Here is a 25,942-nt window from a genome sequence, read left to right as displayed (position 1 = left end):
TGCTTCTCTTTTTTTTCTCAGCTATTTGTAAGGCCTCCTCAGACAATCATTTTGCCTTTTTTGTATTTCTTTTTCTTGGGGATGGTCCTGATCACTGCCTCCTATACAATGTCACAAACCTCTGCCCATAGTTCTTTAGACACTCTCAAATCTAATTCCTTTGACTCTATTTGTCACTTCCACTGTATAATCGTATAATACTAGATATTACATAGACCCAAATTCAAAAGGTTCATAAGAGTGGAGAGCTGAATTTTTCCATCCTACTCCCAGCATCCTGGTTCTCCTCAGAGACAATAATCTTAGCAGCTTCACTCTTTCAGAGAAATTCCATGTGTGTGAGCTTGCATGCACGCACATGCATGCTCCACTCCTCTCCTTTTTTTCATACCATGGTAGCCCTGGATGGTGTCCTACCCCTTAAGTTTTTACATAACATATATACTTGTAATCCTTTTCCATTGTCAAAATAAGATCAGCAAACTATAGCTTAATGGCCAAATCCAGCAGCTGGCTTATCTTTGCAATTCCATTTAATCGGAACATACCATGCCTGTTATTCAAGTATTCACTATTGCTGCTTTCGCATTGCACAGCAGGGTTGAGTCATCACTATTGAGGCCTCACACCTTGCAAAGTTAATATTCACCATTTGTCTTCTGCAGGGAAAGTTTGGTTTCTCTGGCAAAAAGGAATTCCTCGTTTCCTTTTTAAACAGTTGCATGATATTCCATTGTGGGGATGGACCACGATTTAACAGGTACTTGACTGGTGGACACTGTGTTGTCAACCTCTAGCTATTATAAACAAAACATATGTTATTTTGTATGTGTGTGAGATTTATTATATTAAAAATTCCTGTAAGTTAAAACATCTGGGTCAAAGAGTATGTGCACTTGTAATGTTGACTGATACTGTCACATGTTTTAGAAAAAGTGAGGAGTACATATTTATCCACATTCTTAGGAACATAGTTTTTTTTTTTTTTTAATTTTGTATTGGGGGATAGCCAATTAACAATGTTGTGATAGTTTCAGGTGGACAGCAAACGGACTCAGCTGACTGAGTCCATTATACACATATAATCCATTTTAAGTGTATGCTGCTGCTGCTGCTGCTAAGTCACTGCAGTCATGTCTGACTCTGTGCAACCCCATAGACGGCAGCCCACCAGGCTCCCCCGTCCCTGGGATTCTCCAGGCAAGAACACTGGAGTGGGTTGCCATTTCCTTCTCCAATGCATGAAAGTGAAAAGAGAAAGTGAAGTCGCTCAGTCGTGTCTGACTCTTAGCAACCCCATGGACTGCAGCCCACCAGGCTCCTCCATCCATGGGATTTTCCAGGCAAGAGTACTGGAGTGGGGTGCTATTGCCTTCTCCAGGATACATGTATATGGCTCCATTAATGGCACCCCACTCCAGTACTCTTGCCTGGAAAATCCCATGGATGGAGGAGCCTGGTGGGCTGCAGTCCATGGGGTTGCTAAGAGTCAGACACGACTGAGCGACTTCACTTTCCCTTTTCACTTTCATGCATTGGAGAAGGAAATGGCAACCCACTCCAGTGTTCTTGCCTGGAGAATCCCAGGGACGGGGGAGCCTGGTGGGCTGCCGTCTATAGGGTTGCACAGAGTCGGACACGACTGAAGTGACTTAGCATACATGTATCCATTTTCTCTCAAACTCCTCTCCCATCCAGGCTGCCACAAAACATTGAGCAGAGTGCCCTGTGTTATACAGTAGGTCCTTACTGGTTATCCATTTTAAATATAGCAGTGTATACCTGTTGATCCCAAACTCCCTAACTATCTCTTTCTCCCAGTCTTATCCCAGCAACCATAAGAGGAACATGGATTTTTATCACAATTGTTTCCCTATTCCAATAAAGGGATGTGTTTAAAATAAGTCAATCTGCATATCAGATATTTTTCTTTGAAACAAAGATGACTAAAGCTGCCAGAGCTGTAGTTTCCACTTGGAATTTCCATTAATACTTTGGTGACTCCTTAGTGTCAATGGAAACATCTAAGTCCCCATACTCCTCCTCTCTGTCATCTCTGCCAGCTTCTAATTGGAACAGTTCCAGGACTGCTACTGCTGAACAATTCCCACCTTTTCTCACATTTTTACCTGCCACATCCAATACTCTGATAATTTTATAGATAATCAAAAAGAAGAAGAGCTGCCACTGGGTTTGGTCCTTCTCTATTCCAGACAAAATTCTTACATGGTTGAAGCGACAGCCTAGGTAACATCTTATATTTTGCATTTAAATGGTAGTTCAATTCCCATAGAGCTCCATAGACTTTATGAAGATTTTTCAGGTTCTCATATCAGGTCAAGTTGATCAATCTCCTTATCTAGTTCTTGAGACAGTTTGGTTACCCACAATATTTAATGATCCTAAAAATACTGTAGCGAACCTCTTTAACAAATATTAGTAAAATCAACTGATCAGTCTGTTAGTCTATCCATTTACCTATCCATTGCCTTTCTGAAAAAAATAATTTAAGGAAACGTATTCATTAAATGTTTAAATGAAGCTGTGAATATTCCAGGATAAAACTCTACTATACTGATCTTCAATCACTCAAATCCTTAGTGTGTGATCAAAATCCACACCAACTTGAGGGGAAAGAATATTATACTGGGGGGATAAAACATAACTTATTGCTAAAACCCCAGAAAAACTTGTTGGAAAAAACCCCAGAACCATATTGCGCCCTGGCCTGTAGTCAAGAGAGCCAGGCCCCTGTCTGGGACAGTCCACTGGGTCCTTCCACAGATCACCTATGTCCCCTGGTCCTTCACCTCTTCTCAGTTAATAAGAGAGGAGGTGAAGGGCAGACGATCTTGGATGTCCCTTCTAAACTTTCAGCCTATTTTTAATAAGAGCCTTCTAGCCAGTTATTTTTAAAATGATAGTAAATGTTCCAAATCTAAGCCCCAGTATATTGGAACTTCTGCAACTCAAGAATTAGTACTTGGAATTTCTAGTTTGATGATGGTTAATTATCTCCATCACTGTACAGAATATACTTATGAGAAAATGAAAGTCGCTCAGTCGTGTCTGAGTCTTTGCGATTCCAAGGATTACACAATCCATTGAATTCTCTAGGTCAGAATACTCGAGTGGATAGCTGTTCCTTCTCCAGGGGATCTTTCCAACCCAGGGATCAAACCCAGGTCTCCCGCATTGCAGGTGGATTCTTTACCAACTGAGCCACAAGGGAAGCCCAAGAATACTGGAGTGGGTAGCCTATCCCTTCTCCAGGGGATCTTCCTGACCCAGGAAATTGAACTGGGGTCTCCTGCATTGCAGGTGGATTCTTTACCAACTGAGCTATCAGGGAAGCCCTATACTCATGAGAGGGGATGCAGAGAAACCAATCTTAGATCCCGTCTGAACAGACTGGCCTGGTATTGGGAGCTGGGTTTGGTTGGTCTCTTTGCTTCTCCCATAAACTCTTACTGAGCACCTCTCTGCAAAGTCCTGTGGGAGGTGCTGAGAGGCATAGGGAAAGAGCAAGGGATGCAAAAAAAGCAGGACGACTGAGGGTGGAGGCAGTGTCCACACAAAGACCGGCCCTGGCAAAGGACAGACGTCACCACTGTGAAGCAGGGAAAGTGCTGAGAACACTCTCACGGGGAGGGGACACCCCATCCACTCTCCTCAGTCCAGAAGCAACGGGTGTCACCAGTACCTGCCAACAATGACCCGTAGGACCCCACCATTTACACACCTGAAAAACCTCGGCTGGTGCTCCACCTTATTTTCTTCCAAGACCCGCCGCCTTTCTCTCTGCAGCTGTTCAATCCTCTGCTTTTGTATTTCAGCTTCTTCTAAGTTCCCTTCTTCTAGAAACCTGAGACATTAAGGGAAAAGATGAAGGAATATAAATGCCAAAAAATGGAACCATCATTACTACCAGAACTGCACATGTACAGACTGGACATTCAGAATATCCTCCTGTAAAATAAGATACGTCCCAACCCTTAAACATCACTTGGAAGTAGTGAGGGATGACACTGTGCTATGAACTGGTGATACAGACATGGTTCAAAAAATTATATCTATAAAAAGGAATTTGGGGCAAAATCTCCCTCTCGTTCCTGTCTTCAATTCTACCTGTTTCCTTCCTACCCCACCCACCGTGGGTAGCCCACCGTGACTAGTTTCTTGTGCATCCGTCTAGAGATTTCTTATTCATATATAAACAAACATTAACATACATTCTCACCTCCCTTTTAGAACAGAAATGGAAGCAGGCTACACATACTGTGCATACTTTCTTGGTTTGGTTTCTTTTTTCTTGCTTTGTTTTACTTAACAATATATCTTGGAGATCGTTCTTGGTAGTACATAGATCTCTTTTAGAGATCTCTAGATTTTTTAATAGATATATAATATTCAGTTATGTGGGTATACCTGAATTTATTTAAACAATTCTCCACTGATAGATATTTGAGATGGTCTCAATCTTTTTTACGTTATAATTAATGCTGCAGTGAAGGACTGTGTACAATTGCCATTTTTCACATGTGTTAGTTTATGTATAAGGAGATGATTCTAGAATTGGAACTGCTGGGTAAAAAGGTGAGTTTGCAATATGTCTATTACTAACTGCCCTTTACAGGGATTCTAGCAATTTACATTCCCACCAGCAGTGGTACTGGAATGCCTCTTCCCTGTACCCTCAGAGTACATCAAACCTTCAAGTCTTTGCCATCTGATGGGTAAAGAAATGGTATAACAGCATGGTTTTTACATTTTTACATTTCTCTGAGCAAGACTGAGTATCATTTCATATAGTTAGGAGATATCTGCACTTCATTGTTTGTAAACTGTTCATTTTCCTATGTCTATTTTTTGTCTTTTTCCCCAAATGGATTGATCTTGATTTCTAGAACCAAATCATGAAGTAAGCTGCTCAGTCATAAATCTGTTGATTCTAGGTATACATTTTATTTATTTTACCATGAAGAAGGATGCTGGGTTTTTTAAAATAAAGTGAAATTTTCTTTTTTCCCCTTGGTTTTGAGTCTTAAAGAGATAGGCCTTAGGGCAGACATTATGCTTTCCATTTTACAGAGTTGGAAACTGAGACTGAGAAAGGTTAAAAGACTTAGCATATGTCATACAGCTTGTCAGCCTCAAACCTAGGATCAGAAGTTAGATTTCAATGCACCAAAATAGTTTAAATTCAAGGGCCAAGGAACTGAATGCTTTTATTCTTTCAAATACATAGTAAGTGTATTTTTTATTACTATATGTAAGAACACTCTTTTAAAAAAACTTTTGAAAAATTTATTTCAATAGAAACGGGAATCTACTGGTGAATAAAGGTCATGCCACACACTGCTTTAAGCTGGGCTCTGCTCCTTCCACAAGGTTGCTTACAGTCCCCCTAGACTTCTACTCTTGATGACAGAATCTCTCTCTTTTAGGCTCCATTGGTGGCCTAGAAGATGTTACTAAGCCTTTTTATAGTTTCACATCTCTGGAGGATAAAGACCTGAAAAATATCCTTACCTTTGATCTGGCCTGAATCGAGTATCGGTAGGTGGTAATAAAGACTTTAACAATGGATCCATTTCATTTAATTCTAGTGCAAACTGTGTGAAGCCATAATATTGCTCATAGCCTTTTGGCATGGGATCTAAAAGAAAGAGAGATCGTTCATCTCTAACTTGAATTGCATTCACATCACATTTTAATTCTTTCACCTTTTTCATCTCAGACATGCTACAGTTTTTTTCTCTCAGCTCCAACCTCTTCCATTTCTATTAAAACATTCTGGCTTACAAAGAGGTTCTGAATTTTTCTCTATAAATTTTCCTTTCTATAAGTTTCCTTCTGCCTACAAAGCTAAGGCCTTCTTTGTGCAATCCAAATTTGTTAAATATCAAAATGTTTCTATAGAATTGTAAGTTATAAAAATAATTTGTTACAAAAATAAGCATGCTGAAAAGAACTCCAGGTCCATTTTTACTAACAAGACTCTCACTCTAGAGAATCCATTTTCATTTAAGAGATGTCAAATTCTTCTGAAACTGTCTAGTACCTAGAATAGTGTTGGACCCATAGCAAGAGGTCAATAAATGTTATACTTTACTTTCATTTCTGCTCCTCCTTTCCTCAATGCAGGGCCTCTCCGAATCTTACATATTTTAATTTTAAACCATCTCAGGAGAAGCCAGGAATAGAGATGGGATTATATCAGCAGAAACACTGTCAGCTGGAACCAAAGGGGACAGAGAAAACGGGACTAAATGAAGCAAGGCGAGAAAACGGGACTAAATGAAGCAAGGCTGTTGGACTCTTGTTATTTTACAGATGGAACCAGAGAGCTGCCCAGCTGCAAACATGCACCACCTTCAGGCAAAGGGAGGAATGACTCTGAAGGTGATTCAGAGACATTAGGCTGCCCTCCCTCCACAGGCCCAGACCACACAGGCCCAGGGCGCAAGGCTGCTTCCACTTCTCAAAGGGCTGGGCCACTGTGCAGCTTCAACATGCCCAGCCGCCACTACCCAGAACCCTGGAGGTCTTGGGAGCTGGGCAGTGTCCCAGTGCGCCCAGAGGGTAGGGCATCAAGCCAAAGAGGAGGTTCCCCAGTCTTAAGACCTAATGGCATTTGCCCTGCTAGGTCTTGGGCTAACTTAAAACCCATCATCCCTTTCTTCTTTCTTCTTTCCCACTTTGGAATGGGAATGTCTATCCTACGCTCATCCTGCCACTGTATTTTGGAAGCACATTTTGGTTTCATAGGTTCATAGCTGGAGAGGATGAATCACACCTCCAATCTCACCCATGCCTGATTTAGATGATATTTAAATGAGACTCTAGAGTTGATGCAGGAATGAGTTAAGACTCTTGGGGCTGTTGAGGTGGAAAACATACATTTTGCACGTAAGAAGGATATGATTTTGGGGGCCAGAATGTTAGACTTGATGTTTGCCGCTGCTGCTGCTGCTAAGTCACTTCAGTCTGACTTGATGTTTACGTTCTCTCAAAGTTCATATGTTAAAGCGCCACCTCCAACATGGCTGTATTTGGAAATCAGGTCTCTAAGGAACTGATGACGATGGAGAAGGAAATGGCAACCCACTCCAGTAATCTTGCCTGGAAAACACCATGGACAAAGGAGCCTGGCAGGCTACAGTCCGTGGGATCACAAGAGTCAGACACGACTTAGCAACTAAACCATCCACCACTACAAAGTGAATATATGCCTAAAGATAATATGTGAAAAGGATATTTGCCATATACTAGCTAGTTTTTTGGTGGGAGGGTGGGAGTCAAGGAAGATTTGGGGTTATTTTTTCATCAACTTCCATTTTATACTTATTTATAATGGTCATTATTTTTACTAATACTGTAAAACTATGAAAATGAATAAAATACTAAAAGTTTCATATAAAAAAAAAAAAGGAACTGATGACGGTAAATGAGGTCAAAAGGGTGGGCCCTCACCTGCAGCCAAGCCACAGGGAAGACTCTGACCAGAGCCCAAATTTGCCTGTACCCAGCCTTCGGAACCGTGAGAAAATGAATTTCTACTGTTTAAACCACCCAGTCTGTGGTGTTTTGTTATACCAGCCAAAGCAGATTAATGCAGTCATGCTGTCCTAATTTTAATTCCAGCTAAGAATCAAGCTAAACATACCTAAATTTATGTCTTGGATAAATCAAATATAGACTAATCAAATATAGTCTACTCCGAGCCTTTGCTCTAGTTGTCTACACATACAAATACAAATGCTTTCTGTGAACTTTTCTGCAGACCCATTTTTTGAGGCTTCAGAAGTCCATTTTGTCTAATTCTAGTTCTCTGGATCCTAAGCATAAAAATAATAGCAAAGCTTCCTATTGTGCCCTCAAAAACTCATCCTAGTCTCCAGAGTGGAGACAGTGGGTTTTTTTCTTGCAGACAGGCCAGGGATGCTCACAACCATAAACAGAGACATAAAGTCAATAAATAACAAGAATAACAGCTCACACAGTGTTCTTTTGTCAAGGTACTGCTTTAACACCTGGACCAGATGGTGACTCTCATCTGCAATACATTCTTTAAGCAAAGGAGAATGAGTGTTTCACTCATGAAATGTTACATGTGCCTCTGAACCTTTGAAGCCAGGGAGGTGGCAAGTGGTGCCAATTCATTCTAGCTTCGTGGCAACCTCTCTGACGGTGGAAATGGGTGGATACTACCCATTGAAAGAAACATTGTTGGCTGCCCACTCTACAGTCATCTCTCTTTCTTGCTAATGGCTGACTCATCTGTTCAGGTGTCCTTATGCCCTTTCTAGGGAATTAATCTAAAGTCATCAGAATCTCTCCTGCTGACCCAGTTGCACAGGATCAATTAAGGGATGAATCTGGTTCCACTTCAGGTTGACAAGTTACAAACATACATTTGGGGACTTCCCTGGTGGCACAGTGGATAAGAATCCGCCTGCCAATGCAGGGGACACAGTTTTGATTCCTGATCCGGGAAGATCCCACATGCCTCGGAGCAACTAAGCCCGTGCTCCATAACTACTGAGACTGTGCTCTAGAGCCTACGAGCTGCAACTACTGAAGCCTGTGTGCCCTAGAACCCACGCTCCGCGACAAGAGAAGCCACCATGATGAGAAGCCGGCACACCACAACGAATAGTCCCCACTCGCCACAACTAGAGAAAGCCCACGCAAAGCAGCAAAGGCCCAGCGCAGCCAAAAATAAAGAAAATAATAAATAAATAAATAATTTTTAAAGAAGAGCAGAGCCTTGTGGGAGACTCTGAATCCAGAAGAGTAAGATGGAGTAACAAGGACCACATTTGGCCTCCCAACATAAACCACCACCAACAAAAAGGAGACAGACAAAACAGAAAGATACATTTGCTGGGGGATACTAGGAAATTCTTCATTCCTGAGAAGAAGAGAGTCACAGCAGAAGAAAGCTCTTCCATCCTGACATCTCCTCTGCTTACATGAGAATATGATATTGAACTGAAACAATCATATTGTGTCCAGGAGAAGAATTATAACTGCCATATCGGGAGTGGCAGGTGGTGTTATTGGTAAAGAACTCACCTGCCAATGCAGGAGACATAAGAGATGCAGGTTCAATCCCTGGGTTGGGAAGATACCCTATAGAAGAGCATGGCAACCCACTCCAGTATTATTGCCTGGAGAATCCCATGGACAGAGGAGCCTGGTGGGCTATGATCCATAGGGTCGTAAAGAGTCAGACACAACTGAATTGACTTAGCAGGCACAATGTGTTCTCAATGATCTATGTTCTTGAGACAGGTAAGTTGCCTATGTAATAACCCTAGGGCCACACCCTCCACACTTGTTTTTAAGTAACAGTACATATCCTAATGGTTTAAGCCACTATTAGAATGGCTTTCCTTTTTAGATCTTCTTTTTATTTTGATCAGCCTAAAGCATCTTAAGGGTACTCTCTAAGGGCAATGGTTTTAGAATATAACCATGACTCAGGAAGATATTTATCAGATGAAAAGATGGGCTAAACTCTTAAAATGTTTCAGGGGACGTGTTATGAAGTTTTGGCTTCCATACCCTTTCTCCCCCCATCTGCTTAACGAACTTAGCATCTTTCTAGAATTATAGGAGAGATTAGAGTGGCTTATGGTATTGGGAAAATCTAGGGGACCCCCTAACTCTTGTAGGTCATTCTGCTTTTCCAGTAAGGTTTCCCTATCTCTAGAATGACTTCTTGAACTTCACTAATAGTATTTCTTGTGTGCCTGGTATAGGCAAAGGAATGATGTGCAACCACAGATAAGCAATGGCTTTGTTCTGGGATTAAGAACCCAGGACTTTATCAGTCCAACAGAGGTATTGTTGATAAGCATGAGGATGAGTCTGAGATATAACTAGGTGAATGACAGTAGAGCCAGTTGCTCTGCTGCTGCTGCTGCTAAGTCACTTCAGTCGTGTCCGACTCTGTGTGACCCCAGAGACGGCAGCCCACCAGGCTCTGCCGTCCCTGGGATTCTCCAGGCAAGAACACTGGAGTGGGTTGCCATTTCCTTCTCCAAAGCATGAAAGTGAAAAGGGAAAGTGAAGTCACTCAGCCGTGTCCGACTCTTAGCGACTCCATGGACTGCAGCCTACCAGGCTCTTCCGTCCATGGGATTTTCCAGGCAAGAGTACTGGAGTGGGTTGCCATTGCCTTCTCCAGCCAGTAGCTCTAGCATAGTTCAAAGAGAGGCTATGCTATGCTATGCTATGCTAAGTTACTTTAGTCGTGTCCGACTCTGTGCGACCCCATAGACAGCAGCCCAACAGGCTCCTCCGTCCCTGGGATTCTCCAGGCAAGAATACTGAAGTGGGTTGCCATTTCCTTCTCCAATGCATGAAAGTGAAAAGTGAAAGTGAAGTCGCTCAGTCGTGTCCGACTCTTAGCGACCCCATGGACTGCAGCCTACCAGGCTCCTCCGTCCATGGGATTTTCCAGGCAAGAGTACTGGAGTGGGGTGCCATTGCCTTCTCCGCAAAGAGAGGCTGGATATACTAAATGGACGCTGACGTTCACCCGCAGGGGGTTCTTCTGGCCACGCCCTCGCTTTGCTCCGCCTGGCGAACCCAGATACTAACTTGCTCTCCAGATGCAAGCGGATGAGGAGGAGCCGCCACAGTAGATGCTCTCGTGCCATTTCCCGAAGAGCCGATGTACTGCTTTTCCACTCTGGTCAAACACTGTACCTTCAATCTCATGGGCGTTAGTGCTCCAGTATTTCGCCTAGGAGTAAAAAGAGAGTCATCTGTTAGTGTTTTGGGGTCAATTTATTACGAATGTTAAGAGAAAAAAGGAAGAGGAAAGAAACCCGCAAGAATGATTCTATGCTGCATATGGTTTGTTGGTTCTGGCTTTTTAAAAATTCATACATTTAATTATTTAATAAAAATTAAAAGCTAGCTCTTTATTTATAGGTTGTAGCTCAATCATCAACATTTGTGTAAGACATAATTTTCTATCTACTTTCACATCATGCACTGCAGGAAGGAAGGGATCATCCACCAGGTGGGGGTTGACCCTTAAGCCCCTTCCAGAACAGCTGTCCCCTGACTGTCACTGTGGCTCTATTACAATTTAAAAGAAATGTAACTCATATAACTTATTCTCTCAAGGAACTAGACAATCCTTTGTAAACAACCTTTTTTTTTTACCAAGTTTGTAAACCAATCAACTTTCAGTTTCTACTATTTATTTTTTTCCCCAAACCAGATCTGCTCATCTAACTTATGGGAACCTTATGCAATCCACATTCCCACTGAGTTGGTCCTGGACTGAGAACAACCCAGCTAGGCTCAGCCTTGTGGATTTTACATATACAGTACCACACTGTGGTCAGCAGAGGGAGCGCTAAGTCCCTAGAGTTGAGTTTTTCAATTTTCCTTGCCTGCCCTAAAAATCTGCAAAAGACCAGAAGGCATTACTCCATAAATCAAAAAATTCTACTACTATTTTCAGCCAAAATAGAATCCGTATCTGGAAACCAATAAAATAGAGTGAAATTTCCAGGCCATATCTGGTAGACTAGCTTCCCCATTCCAAGTCCAAAATAAAAATGGGAGGAAGGGCAGAGTATAGCAGTACCTCAGAGATTAATCAGAAATGTAACAGCGAGTTCTCTAGTCAGGTTAAAAAGGAAAGCAAACACTGTCCAGGCTTTTAAGTTTATTCTAAAGCAGGAGTCATATTTTTCTCTGTAGAGATATTTGTCAGTAAGTCCAATTACTTACTGGGAAGCCACAGAAAGAAGCAGTCATGCTCCACACATAACTGCTGCTTTCAAATTATTTTTCAATACCAGAGGCACATCCAGTGTTCTAATTCTTTTCATCTCTCATAGCTATGAAAATATGTTCCCTGGTCCTCAGTAGATGAATACCACATAGATGGTATAAATGGGAGTGAAGCACATTCTTTGGGGAAATTTCTAAGAGCAGGGTAGCTTGCACCTGGATCAATCAATCAATGTATCTATTATCTGTCAATCTCCCAGGTATATATACCCCTTATTCAGGCTCCTTTGCTTCTTTTTTGAAAGACCTTAGATGAAGCTTTTAAGGCAGGGTCATCTTTGCATGCTGCATTGCTTCAGTCATGTCCGACTCTTTTCAACTCCATGGTCTATAGCCTGCCAGCCTCGTCTGTCCATGGGATTCTCCAGGCAAGAATACTGGAATGGGTTGCCACGTCCTCCTCCAGGGGATCTTCCCAATCCAGGGATCAAACCTGCATCTGTTATATCTCCTTCATTGGCAGGCTGATTCTTTACCACCAGCACCAGCTTATTTTATGCCAAATCACTACTAATTCTATCTACAACCCAGTTTGACCTATAGGCCATCTCTCCATAATGCCCCCCCGCCAGTTGCTATAGGTGGTACAGAGAGGTACTGTGCGAAATTCCACAGTTAGAACCTAATCTCTTGGCTTATGATTTTGACCTTAATTAGATGCAGATACTCCTTGAGGAGGGTAACCCTTTACGGCCACTTGGTATATGTGAGATTTTTACAGGCAAGAGGGAATTTCAGGAGGGAGAAAAGGTGGGGAAACGGGCTCAAATCAAGGCAGATGGAAAGTTGGATAGGTAAGCAGATGATTCCAGGCTCTTTGCCTGAGGAAAAGCTGTTCATTTATCCTTGAATGTGCACGAGACTCTGCTGTGTGCTAGGCAAAACTGCCAGGCATCGGCCACAGCAGTGGGCAAGACAGATCCGGCTTCTGCTTTGCTGGAATCAGGAATAGCAAGGAGGGTGTGGGGAGCAGAAGATAAGCAAGTAAAGCAACAGTGAGCAAGCTACCGGCAGGTGGTAATAAACACTCTGAAGAAAACATATGAAAGAAAGATATGAAAGAGGGTGACTAACAAGGCTGATGGAAGGATCTGGAGGACCCCAAGCAGAAGGAAATGGAGAGAGAGAAAGAAGGACAGTGCAGCTAGAGGACGATGAGGAAGGAAGGGGATGAGGGGTGGCAGGAGTCGAGGTTGGAGAGGACAGAGGGGGCGGGGGGGGGGGGGGTGGGGTGGGGTGTGTGTGTGTGTGTGTGTGTGTGTGTGTGTGTGTGTGTGTGTGTGTGATGGGGGGGGAATGCAGACTCTACTGGGTCTCATGGGCCATTGTAAGGATGTAAGCGTTTGTTCTGACAAAGATGGGAGTTGTCAGAGGTTTTGGTCAAATATGATGTAACTTTCATTTTTTAAACTGTGCTAAAACATACATAATATTTACTGTTTCAACCATTTTTTAATGTAAAATTGAGTTGCACTATGTACACTCACAAAGTTGCATAATGATTGCCTTATATACCTCCAGAACTTTTCATCTTCCCAAACTGAAACTCTGTGCCCATTAAATAATGACTCCCTATTCCTTCCTCTTCCCAGTCCCTGGAAATCACCATCCTACTTTCTGTCTTTATGAATCTGGCTGCTCCAGGTATCTCATATAAATGGAATCATTTTTGTCCTTTTGTGTCTGGCTTATTTCACTTAGCATAATGTCTTCCAGGCTCATCCATACTGTATCATGATGACTTATGTTTCAACAGGGTCCCTCTGGCTGACTCACTGGGGAGAGACCACAGAGGAGTAAAGGAAGGAAGGAGGCTAGGAGGGACTGTGACCCTGGTCCAAGTGAGAGGGGTAAGGCTGGGACCAGGGGGCCCTGGCACAAAAGTGAAGGTGAAAAGTTCCCCAAGACCTGTGACCTGAGGCCCAGTTCTGCCAAGGCCTGTCTGGGGCCACAGCTCACAGGCACCGAGGTTACCTTTATAAAGTTCACTTTGCAGTGGCAGGAATCATCATTCAGGTTCTTGATGACAATCTCTCCATAGTGCTCGATCCACCTCTGCCCACTTAAGATGTTGTGGATGCAAGAGGTCACTTTGTTCCACTCAAAATGATCTCCAAAACTAAAGGAAGAGAAAGGGAAAGTTACAGCTCCCAGAGGAGTCAGCAGCAAATGCAAACAAGCATTTCAAAAACAAGTCCTGTGATGAATTTCTTATTCCTTCACTACAGACCTAACACCAAGAAAGCCATGCTGGGTGGTCTAAGAGCCTTCACCCTCCTCCCCACGGGTGCTTTGGGGGCAGCAGCAATCAGATCCTGGAGCTGCAGAGGCTCCACTGGAAGTGGGGGGGGGGTCTCCTGAAACAACCCACTCTGTCCTTTGACAGAGGAGGAAACTGAACCGGCGGAGGTGTGTCTAAAGTCACCAAACTATGAAAGGAGAGTGACAAGGGAAGGGTGGAGAGGCTGTCCACAGTGTGCTCCGTCTCCACGCACACACACACACACACACATATGCATATGTACACACAGGCAGACACATGCACTATATATTTATGTATATACATGTGTGGGTACATGTATGTAGGCACGTATGTATACAGGAAGACTTTGATCTATTGCAGTTTTTACAGGTTGAAGGTTTGGGGCAATCCTGTGTAGAGCAAGTCTATTAGCATTTTTCCAACAGCATTTCCTCACTTCGTATCTCTGAAGTATATAAAAAATAATTTTCATAAGCAATGAGAAGCCAAAAAATTCATATTGTAATATTTACTTTACTGCAGTGGTCTAAAACCAAATCTGCAATGTCTCTGAGGTGTGCCTGTACACACACACACACATATATTTTATATATAAATCTTAAGATACAAATATCTTAAATCTTTTACAATAAGAAAGTATTCCAGGTATGACTTACAGAATGAAATAATAATTATGAGGATAATGATATTAAGACCAAAACCAAACACTTCATGGCACATACTATGTGCCAAGTATTATTATTTTTAATTAATTTATTTTAATTGGAGGCTAATTACTTTAGAATATTGTGGTGGTTTTTGCCATACACTGACATGAATCATGTGACTATTTTAAGTGTTATTTCAAGTGCTTTCCATATCTGTTTAATCATCCCAACAGTCTTATGAAGTAGATGGTTTATTATCCCTATTTCACTGATGAGGGAACTGGTGATCAGAAAGGTTAAGTACCTGCCCAACGATTTGCAATTAGTAAGTAGCAGTGTGAGCATATGAGTTCCAGCTCCAGAGACCATAACCATTACCACTTTGCTTTATGAAAAAGTATCAATAATCCCTGAAAGATCAAAGTCATGGCTTTCTTTAAAAAAATTTTTGACAGTGAGGCAGGACAACGATGTTAAAGAAAACTTATCATTCCTAATTGTGTTAGAAATGAAAAGTAGAAATGAAAATTCTAAAAACTCTATTCAGGGAACTTTGGTGTCCAGGAAGCATTTCCATTAGAGAGAATGAAAATGTGAGATTGTCAAAATGAGGAACATTTGAAGCTACTATCAAATGTATTAAAAGAAAAACACGCACACTCAGCACCACGGGGGACAACGGGCATCCTGTTTCCAAACCCTGGCCCTAAATTCTATAAAGTTCCTAACCAGAGAAGGAGAACTTACGCTGGCAGAGTCACATGGGTTGTGCCAATGGGAACGATTTCCATGGATTTGCCCCAGAATTTGTTTTTCCATCTCACATCTGAAATGAAATAATACTGAATATTACATATTTAGTGGGAGAGCTAGGTAGATCCAAGGTTTCTTAGGCTGGATAAATGATAATCACAATATAGGATAATCTCTTCATAATAAACTTTATCATTATTCAATATAAATAGCAAATGAGTACCTGGAACAGAATTAGAGAAACTAAAACTACAAAGTATCAGTGCCCCCACCCCCTGGAAGAACTCCCAGGATGAAAGGCATATAGAAGTGAAAAGAAGTGAGGCCCCCATGAGAGGCTATTATTGAGTATGTTGAAATAAGGTGAAATGGAACCAGAGAAGAAGGAATGACCACCATGCTTGGGGAAGGCATCAGAAGAGGCTTGTCTGAAAGGGCCACTTAAACTGGGCTTGGAAGAATAAGTAGGAGTTCACCTGGCAGAGAAAAGGCAGTTTAAGGCAGAAGACATGAGAGATGTGAGAGAACAGGATGTGGCTCTGTTCTGTGGGTCTCAGGTTGTTTAGAGAGAACAGTGAAATACAGCTTGAGTACAAAAAACAGCAGGCTTGATAATTGGCTAAGAAGCTGATTTGGGTGCACTGGGGGAAACAAGGTGTTTGTTTAGACAGAGAATTGATGTGATTAGATACAGACTTTGCCAGGATAATTGGCAGCAATGTGGAAAATGGAACAAAAGCAGGTGAGATGAGAAGCAGGTGATCTGTATTTGCTCAAAGCATCAATGAGGATGAAGTGAACCAGGACAGTGGTGGTGGATGCAGGGGAAGGGAGTGGTCCCAGAACCATCAAGGAAACAAGAATAGAACTTGGTGACATTATCAGACGCAGGCTGTGACAGACAGGGAGAATTTGTGGATGATTTCAGATTTCTACAGCATGCACGAGCGGTGGTGCCATCAGGGAAACAAGGAATAGAAAAAGAACAGCAGAGACAGAGGATCCCTCTGGGGCCAGGTGACAATACACAGACCACAGGGGAGCAAAGGTGAATGCGTGGAGGCCAGCAGCAGGGCAAGGCCTGGTCTAGGAGAGAGACGGGCTGGGGCCAGGAAGGCCCTGAGCACATCCTGCAGGATTCAGCTTATATGACATGTCCAGAACAGGCATACCTATAGGGACAGAAAGAAGATCAGTGGTTGCATAAGGATGCAAGAGGCTGACAGAAATTGGAAGGTAGGGGGACGCGGGCAGGAGGGTGGTGGTGGGGAGCCATTAAAAGGTGGGTACTGGCTGAAGAAGTTTCTTTTTGGAGTGCTGAAAATGTTCTAAAGTTACTGTAGTGATGACTGTACAACTATGTGAACATATTAAAAACCACTGACTTGTACCTTTAATTTGGTGAGTTGTACAGTATTTATCTCAGCAAGTTGTTATCCCCCAAAAGATAATTGGTTGTTTAAAGCAAAGTAGTAATAATGTATGACAGGGTTTATAACATATATATGTAAAATGTCTGTCCACAATAGGAAAGGTTCAGGAAGGGAGAAGTACACTTTTTAAAGTTTCTTTTGCTATAGGTTAAGTAGCAAAATATCACTTGAAAAGAGACTGTGATATGTTAAAGATATATGAATCCTAAAGCAACAACTAAATAATGGAACAAAGACATATAGCTAATAAAGCAACAAAAAAAATACAATGGAATCACATATAACAACACAAAAGAAAGTTAAAAAAGAGAGAGAGAGAGAAAAAGGGAACAAAAAACTGATGCAACAGGCAGAAAACAAACAAGAGACCAGATCTAAACCCAACTATGTCGATAATCACAAGATCCCCTGGAGGAGGGCATGGCAAACCACTCCAGTACTCTTGCCTGGAGAAGCCCATGGACAGAAGAGCCTAGCGGGTTACAGTCCATGGGGTCACAAAGAGTTGGACACGACTGAAGTGACCTAGCATGCACGCACACACATGTCAATAATCATAATAAATGTAAATGATCTAAACAATCTAATTAAGAGGTAGAAAAATGTCAAAATGGATTTAAAAAAAAAAAGCAAGATTTGTCAGTCATGGACTTATGGAGAGGTGGAACTGCCCAGGAAAAAGCTGATGAGGAAGAAGCGAACAGAGCTGAAGAGAAAACTGTGATTGATATAAGGAGCACACAGAAAGTACCTGAAGAAGACCCCTCCCATTAAATAACATATAACCAAAGTAATAATGTGAGAGTTGAACTATAAAGAAAGTTGAGCGCCGAAGAATTGATGCTTTTGAACTGTGGTGTTGGAGAAGACTCTTGAGAGTCCCTTGGACAGCAAGATGATCCAACCAGTCCATCCTAAAGGAGATCAGTCCTGGGTGTTCTTTGGTAGGACTGATGTTGAAGCTGAAACTCCAATACTTTGGCCACCTGATGCAAAGAGCTGACTCATTTGAAAAGACCCTGATGCTGGGAAAGATTGAGGGCAGGAGGAGAAGGGGACGACAGAGGATGAAATGGTTGGAAGGCATCACCGACTCAATGGACATGGGTTTGGGTGGACTCCAGGAGTTGGTGATGGACAAGGAGGCCTGGCGTGCTGTGGCTCTTGGGGCCGCAAAGAGTCGGATACGACTGAGTGACTGAACTGAACTGAAAGTAATAACAACAATACAGTCCTTACAAGGTCAATGACACTTCAACTAGGAGGTTAGAGACATTATGGGAAATTTTTCCAAAGTATTTTAATGAAAAAGAAGTCTCCAGTCAAGCTTCAATTCTAAATTTTAGTAGCAAAGATTCATAAAGAAACCATAGTACTTGTAATCTAAACTAGCAATACTGCCTCCAGAGAGATAAATTGGATGATTGGGAACTGGGATGGGGGAAGGAAATTTTTCATAAAATACTCTTATCTTTTACATTTTATAGATACATTAAAAAAAAAAAAAGGCCATGTGGCAAATCAGGTGTTAACCAGTTAGAATAATCTTTTAAAAAACTGACAGGTGCTCATGGTTCAAAACACTGGGATGCTCAAATTTTCTTTTTATTGCACGCTCTGACTATGGAATAAATAAGTTAACAAAATTAATTAATCCATTTAGGAAATATTAGCAGCAATATTTTGTCTTCAGAGCAACCATCCCTCCCCAAATTAAAAACATAAAAAACTGAACATAGGAATAACCACCCCAAACTGAAAAACAAATTGGCAATGTAAAATTTCAGAAATAAAATTTAAAGTTTTCAAAAGCAAAGGAACACTCTGCAGTCTAGAGTCTAATAACTGTAAATATTTAATGTCTCTTGAAATACACGAGGCATTTCAAATGGATGCAGAATAAGATACAGGGAAAAGTTACAGGAATAAACAATGGTGATGGGCCAGACAAAGACTGAGAATTTTTAAAGAAGGAGACAATCAAATTATCCTCCAGAAACTTTAATTATGAAGTCAACAAATGGCAGTTATTGTTCAATGATGAGACGCAAGAACATCAAATGGTACAGATTGTTCCAGTGAGATCCAAGTCCAGGGCCCACTTAACGAGCATTTACAGTAAATGATAATGTTACACAAAATGATAGAGGCACATTACCTTGCCAGAAAACAAAATTTGCAGACTCAGCGTGACATGCAGAGATAGGTGGATGGTGGCTGACCTGATGGAAACAAAGTTGAAAAAAAAACAAAAAATTAACTTTTATGTCTCACAAAATCCTTTCTTTCTCCCTTGCACTGAGATGTAATACAACCGCAGTGTCTAACTGAATGGAAACTTGTTAAGTTTCCCTTCAACAAGTCTGTCCTCAAGAGGGAGCTCCTGACACAGTCAGCTCTGTCTTGTCAGGAAAAAGCCTGTGAATGGAAGCCTCTGGAAGCCTGGGGAAAAAGCAGCCAAGTGGTGAGTGATGAGAGTGGAGATGTTTTGAAAGATGTGAAAATAAAAACAGAGACACAGGGCTGCCCACTTAAAAATCAGCTAACCTGACGTTAGCTTCCAAGGTCAAAATCAATGCAATTCTGAAAGTACCTGCAAGTGTTTTAATTAAGATGTCAAATAGTACATATTTTAAATGTTAAGTATTTCTAAGCAACACAAAAAAACTCTTTGGTTCAGCAGATTTTAATCTGCTGAGCCCACTCAGTGGGTCAACAATGCAAGGCATCTTTTTGAAAACTCTGCATCACAAATGTCCAGCTACTTTTTAGATCACTGACAAGACGACCAATCAATTGCTGAGAAAAAGTTTTTGTTCAATTTTTGTTCATAAAAATATCTTGAGTAAATATGCAATTACATTACAGAAAAGAGAGTCCTCTGTAACAGGGACTGTAGATCATTTCCCTGCCTTTTGTCACTGGGGTCATTAACTTCTGTTTTGCTCACTAATGAAGAAGCTAAAGAGAAAATGGCTCCTCAGATTTCTTCATTATCTCAGTAACACTCAAGGCACAGGAGCAGTATGTGCGCTGTTATCATGACAGTACTATCACGCAGTACTAGTAAATGAGTTACAAGCCTGGCATGCTTGCTTGGGATTGCAGAGTCGGACACAATTTAGCAACTAAATAGCTACAATGAAAGAGTAATGCTGCTAGTGATGTTTCCAGAAATTTCTATGACATAGCTGGTTCTGAGCAAACATTATCTTACATTTAGGACATTTACAGATGAGAAAACTGAAACCAGAAAGATTATCTAACAATAACATTTCCCAAACACACCGAGAGGAGTGGAAGTAAAACCCAGCATTTTTGGTTTACAGGTGGCTTTCAAAGTTTCCAAAAAAAAGTCCTTTAAATAGACACACCCTGTTTTCAAACGTATCAAGAACTCAGAATACTCAGAGGCCTGCTTGAGGTGAACAGGTGTGGCAGGAAGTTGGGGTGACCAATCCATAACCACTGGCCTTGCTCTGAACCCTGGACTGCAGAGGAACATGTTTGAGAACCTCTTCTGTGGCCCTCTTCCAGGTGGAGAACAGCCGGGACAGGAGGGGAGTGCAATGGTATCCACTTGGCTTGAAGAAAAGTAGGGACAAAGATGTCAACAGCGCAGCTATCTTTCAAGTCTCAAAGAACATATGAATCCCAGATCCACTATGAGGTGGGAAGTGCATATTTGCTGTCCCTTGGAGGGTTTTAATTCTCACTGTGGCCTCTTGAGAATGTGAGCTCCTCTCCATGCTTATGTGCATTTCATCTCAAACACTAAGAAACCTAACTCCTAAAATGCTTTGCTTCACTGTCTTTTCTTTCAATCCAACCCCCTGAAGATACATTATATCACACAAACTGCTAAATTCTTGTCTCCCCTTCTTTACCCATTAGGAGAACAGTGGAGTTACTTTTTAAACCTTGGGATCATACAGAAGAGGGCTTCCCTGGTGGCTCAGTGGTAAAGAATTTGCTCGCCAATGCAGGAGATGCAGGTTCTGTCCCTGGACTGGGAAGATTCCCCTGGAAGAGGGCATGGCAACCCACTCCTGGGGATGGACAGAGAGAAGGCTGGCAGGCTACAGTCCATAGGGGTGCAGAGTCAGACATGATGTAGCAACTAAACAACAGCACCATATAAAACTAAACTAGGGCAAGACAATACTGACCCCTCACTTCTTCACTCCACTCGCCTCATCCACCCCCCAGTGGAGCAGACAGGAGCTATGGAATAGCCCCCTGCCCCATAACGTAGGCAGATTTTAAGTAGATTATTACAAAGCAGATCATAGTCATTCCCATAGAAATAATGCAGTAAAAAATGTGAAGATCACAGTCTTGGTCAAGAATTTGGCATTTTACAAGTCTGGCAAGTATAAGCATCAAAGCAAAATACAATACATAAAAACTATAAACTCTTCTGTAATAATTTAAAATCCTATGAAACAAGGATATAAATATACTGTCCATATGAATTATAAAAGCAACTCTATCATATCATAAAGTATACATATGTCCCATAAAATGCAAATTTGACCTTTTTAAAATAGTTGTGTCAGATTAATGAATCACTGCTTAGCAAAGTGCCTTTAGATGGAGTTGAAGGGCTGTTTTCTGAATGCATAAATCCCAACACTGACATATCAATGATTTGGTTTATTTCTTTCTGGCTTAAAAACACCTCTGGGAGTGATTTATTTGATGTACATGACTTTTAAGAAGTTTACAAAGCTTTCCAGGGAAACTAAATTGATGCCTTATTTTTGTTTCCTATGTTTCCTTCCCACAGGTATTTATTCATGAAACATATCTGAAGCCTCTGCCATGTGCTGCATGAGGGTCAGGGAATGAGAGATTGCTCCTGGAGTCCCCCAGATCTAGAAGCTAACTGTGCAATATCATCAATATCATCTACTGGCTGAGTGACCCTGAGGGTGTTTTTAAACCCTCTGGGCCCCCCTTACCTTATCTGTAAAACAGGACTAGTACCACTGACTCTGCAAACTAAAAAAAGATAGCCCATGGAAAGTGCCAGGATTATCTGCTAGTACAGAGTCAGCAGAGATTAAATTTTAATTTTTTGTCATGAGTGGTATTTCCACTTAGCTCTCATGGTAACCTTGTGTCTTCATTACCCTTATCTTATGAATTAGGAAACGGGTTTTTTTCCCAGTCAAGAGCCTGCCCAGTGCTACACAGTTAGTCACTGACGAGGGCAGCCGTCTAAATTCACGAGGGCAGCACTCTAAATTCAGGTCTTCTGACTTCAAATCCAACACGGTTTCCTGCGATGCCCTAGCTGCTCCTTGATGGCTGCTCTCAAAGCTGGGCCCTGGCTCCTGCCCAAAGCTTAGGCACACTGTTAAGTTCCCATCATGGATATTTAGAAAATGAACCTTCTGAGTTTGACCTTTCCAACCCCTCTGAGTCTTGTTTACTTCTTTGAAAATGAGGTCTGAGAATTCCTCTGGCTTCAAGATACTATCGTTCTAACATCTGTTTTCTTTGAATCTCAGTATCAGAGGCAGCAGTGGATTCCAGGCAATTGGAAAAGATTCTATTAAGGCTTCGATTAATTTAAAAACCCATGGTGAGGTGAAGTCTCTCAGTCGTGTCCGACTCTTTGCGACCCCATGGACTGTAGCCTACCAGGCTCTTCCATCCATGGGATTTTCCAGGCAAGTGTACTGGAGTGGGTTGCCATTTCCTTCTCCAGAGGATCTTCCAGACCCAGGGATTGAACCCAGGTCTCCCACATTGTAGGCCAACGCTTTACCATCTGAGCCACCAGGGAAGTCTAAAACCCGTGAAAAGGGGGTAATTTCCAGTTAATCATTTAATTTTTGTTGATGGTAATCTCTCTAATATCTACTGGAGTAACGAATAATGGGCACCATCTAACCTGTCTTTGGTAGTACAGGATTTAGTTGAGTTTATCTTTTTATTACATCTTAACCCAGGCACAGAAAGGTATTAGATTTTGAGTTTGAGTCTGAACTGATTTAGACTCAAAGCAAACACTGTTAACCTGCTGGCTGAACCCACTCTGGACTGTTTTTTAGTATCTTTCTCCATCATTTTCTCTCCCCCTTGATCAAATAGGAGCGACTTTTTACTGGTAAGGACCAAACATTCAGGAAATTAGTATATATGGTTTTTTTTATTGTGCAAGTATTTATATGTATCTTTCTTTCTACAATCTCAAAGTCAATGAGTTTCTCTGGCAGTTAAGAATTTTTGTGATTTATTTGTATAGCTGAGGTCTTTCTTCACCCTGTCCTGGTGATTTTTGGTTTATGCTTTCAGAATGCACTTTATATAAGAGGTGGGTGGTAAGAAGACAAGAATATGAGTGTTTCAATATTTGTGTATTATGTAGGTTTTTCTTCTTCAGATTGAGGGAAAAAAACCTTAAATTTTCAGTCCTGCAGCTGTTCAGAGCCATAAATATAGAGTCCTCCTAGTCTGGATGCGTCTCTCACCATGAAGGGATGCTTGTGGAAAAGAGAACAAGTGACCAGTCAAAAATCACCCAGGGAGGGGACCAAGGCATTCATCAAACATTTCCCGATTGTCTGTGATGTGTCAGGCACTGTCTTAGTCACTGTGGATACAAGGAGAAAAAAGAAACAAGAATCTTTACCCTCCTGGAATTTACATTTTAGTGCAGAAATGCAATGGGTGGGACAGATATAAGCATATGATTTGCCAGTGGTAACATGGGAAGGAGAATAAAGCAAGAATGAAAATGGGAGATGGTGAGTGGGAATGCCATCCTGGATACGGTGGTTGGGGCAGGACTCTGTGATGGAAATCCCTGAGGCTAAGGGAAGTAAGACACCAATCACACAGATAGCCCGGGGAAGTATGTCCAGGTCAGAGGACGCAACCACTGCGCAGGGCTGACAGATGCTCAGAATGCTTTAGGAGGAGCAAAAAGGTCAGTGTGGCTGAAGCTGAATGAGTCAAAGTGGGAAGAGGCATGATATCTGGGGGTGTCATCTTAGAGGGCTCTGTGGGCCACAGCCAGAACTTGTGGTTTGATTCCAAGTGACTGCAGAAGTCGTTAGACATCACTCTGGTTGCTGAGTGCAGAATTGGCTGTGGGAACAAGGGACCAGACAATGAGTCTATTGCAACAAGTCCAGTCATTGATGCCGATGGCTTGGGCTTGGTGACCAGCATCAGTGGGGTGGCAGTGAAAATGGCTTTGGAAGGAAGACCCTGGGATTTGCTGATGAACAGGATGTGGATTATAAAAGAAAGCTACTAAGGAGGTGGCCAAGAATACTAGTCTGATTTGGGGGACGGGGAACAGTTGCCAATTAGTTTCTCTTCTCCTGAGTTCAGAGTTAAGTACTTATTTGATAAACACACGTTTTCTTTAAAAAAAAAAAAAAAATACAGTGAGTAATAACCTAGAAATGCAGAAGCACTGGTTTGGTCACCTTACAGTTGATTTATTGCTTGTTTTACTTGAATAGCTTTGAATTTACTCCGATAATTACTTTAAATAAGATGCCATTTTAATCAGAAGTAAATAACCCTGCCTATGAGTAGATAAAAGAACCACTCAGATGGGTGATGTGAGTGTGCACAGTGGGAAGTGATAGGTATGGTATTTTTAAAGTCCAGCCAAGAATGTTTTTTTCAGAATCTGACGAGTAATAGAAAAGGAAGAAGAGCTGTGTCTGTGAAGCAAAGGAAAAAATACTCCATATGAATCTCTTACAGTTTAGTAACTTTCAATAACTCTGCTCAGCTTTTCAATCAAAAATTCAACAGTCATGGCTGGATGGGTAAATGCTGAAAATGACTTGAACAGTGATCTGACAGCTGAAGTTCCTGGTAATCAGGAAAAGCCACATTCAGACAATAGCTTAACTGCATATCCTTTATGGACACCAAACTGTTCCCAAAGGTACAGAAAAAAGAAGCAAAGTGAACTGAAATGACTTTTTTGACCAGTCTAGTCTAGTCCCTGATGAAACTCCACCCAGGCTGCCCGAGAACCAATGAGGAAGAACCTGCTGGCTGGACCCCTAGTCCCTGAGAAGGTAAAGGAAGTCCTTTCCTTCTGGATTCTCCCTTTTCTGGGCTTATTTAGAAAACCAAGGCTGAATCAGATTTCTTGGCAGAAAGGAAACCGCTCCCCTGAGAAGGTGGAACAGTCAGAGGTTAGCACATGTGACGGGAATGTTTATGACTGATTCCTGAATGTTCCTTGTTCACAAAAGCCACTGCCCAGCCCGCAATGGGAGTCGAGAACACATTCCTATGTGAGTTTGCAGGATGAAAGGTTTACTTGACAATGACAGGCAAAACCCGATAGTCTGAACAGAGTACAAAAGGCTGTTTTCACTTGGGCAGCTGATGACTCTGGCAGCTCTGAGCACAGTCACTAAACTTACACAAGACATACCAAAAAAAGGTCAGGGAGAGAAGACGCTGGAATAGAAGCAGAAGGTGCCAGCTGAGGACCACTGAAAGGCACTGATGGGCTAGGCCTTGGTTTTCTCATCTGTAATTGATCCTTGCCTCACTGGCCACACAGGGTTATTGTGATGATCAAACAAGATCCTGATCAAGTTTGAAAAGCATAAAGCTCTTTGCAAGCACCATACTAGTTAATTGTTAGGAGGAAAATTTGAACAGCAAGTGCTTTCTCTCGTTTCTGACTGCATGAGTCATTTTGATACTTCATTTTGGGCCTTTTACGTGAGAGATGATATAAAGAGGGCAAGATTCCATGTAGCTGAACTCTGTGAAGTAGCACTTCAACTTCCTTAGCCACCGACAACTCCAAACATTTCCCCATCCCCACCAAAACCACAAGCAAATGAAATCCCAGGGCTTGGAGGAAATGGATAAAAATCACTTTCCTAATCACCCAACCCTGTTGTCTAGAAAACTCAGTAGAAAAGGTGATTGATCTGTTTTTTTCTAGGTCCTTTCACCTGGAGATATCTCCAACAGTGTCCTCCTTAGACTAGAGTTCCACCCCAAAATATTAATTCAGG

At 41.8% G+C, this 25,942-nt stretch overlaps 1 protein-coding gene across 3 annotated transcripts in view; it reads right to left on the bottom strand.

The window, feature by feature from the left end:
- The window catches only part of OSBPL3 (oxysterol binding protein like 3), a 199,424-nt gene that overhangs the window by 6,152 nt on the left and 167,330 nt on the right, over window positions 1-25,942 (bottom strand). For all 3 annotated transcript variants that reach the window (XM_005205542.5, XM_005205541.5, NM_001192901.2), the window contains 6 exon segments: window positions 19,081-19,144; window positions 15,484-15,562; window positions 13,801-13,945; window positions 10,615-10,759; window positions 5,533-5,659; window positions 3,743-3,865 (listed from right to left, as the gene is read on the bottom strand). In XM_005205542.5, the coding sequence (XP_005205599.1) occupies window positions 3,743-3,865; window positions 5,533-5,659; window positions 10,615-10,759; window positions 13,801-13,945; window positions 15,484-15,562; window positions 19,081-19,144 (683 nt within the window).

Source organism: Bos taurus, chromosome 4 (genome assembly GCF_002263795.3).
Source record: "Bos taurus isolate L1 Dominette 01449 registration number 42190680 breed Hereford chromosome 4, ARS-UCD2.0, whole genome shotgun sequence".
NCBI lineage: Eukaryota > Metazoa > Chordata > Mammalia > Artiodactyla > Bovidae > Bos > Bos taurus.
The sequence above is the reverse complement of the archived record's forward strand: the minus strand, read 5'-3'. Positions and strand labels throughout refer to the sequence as shown.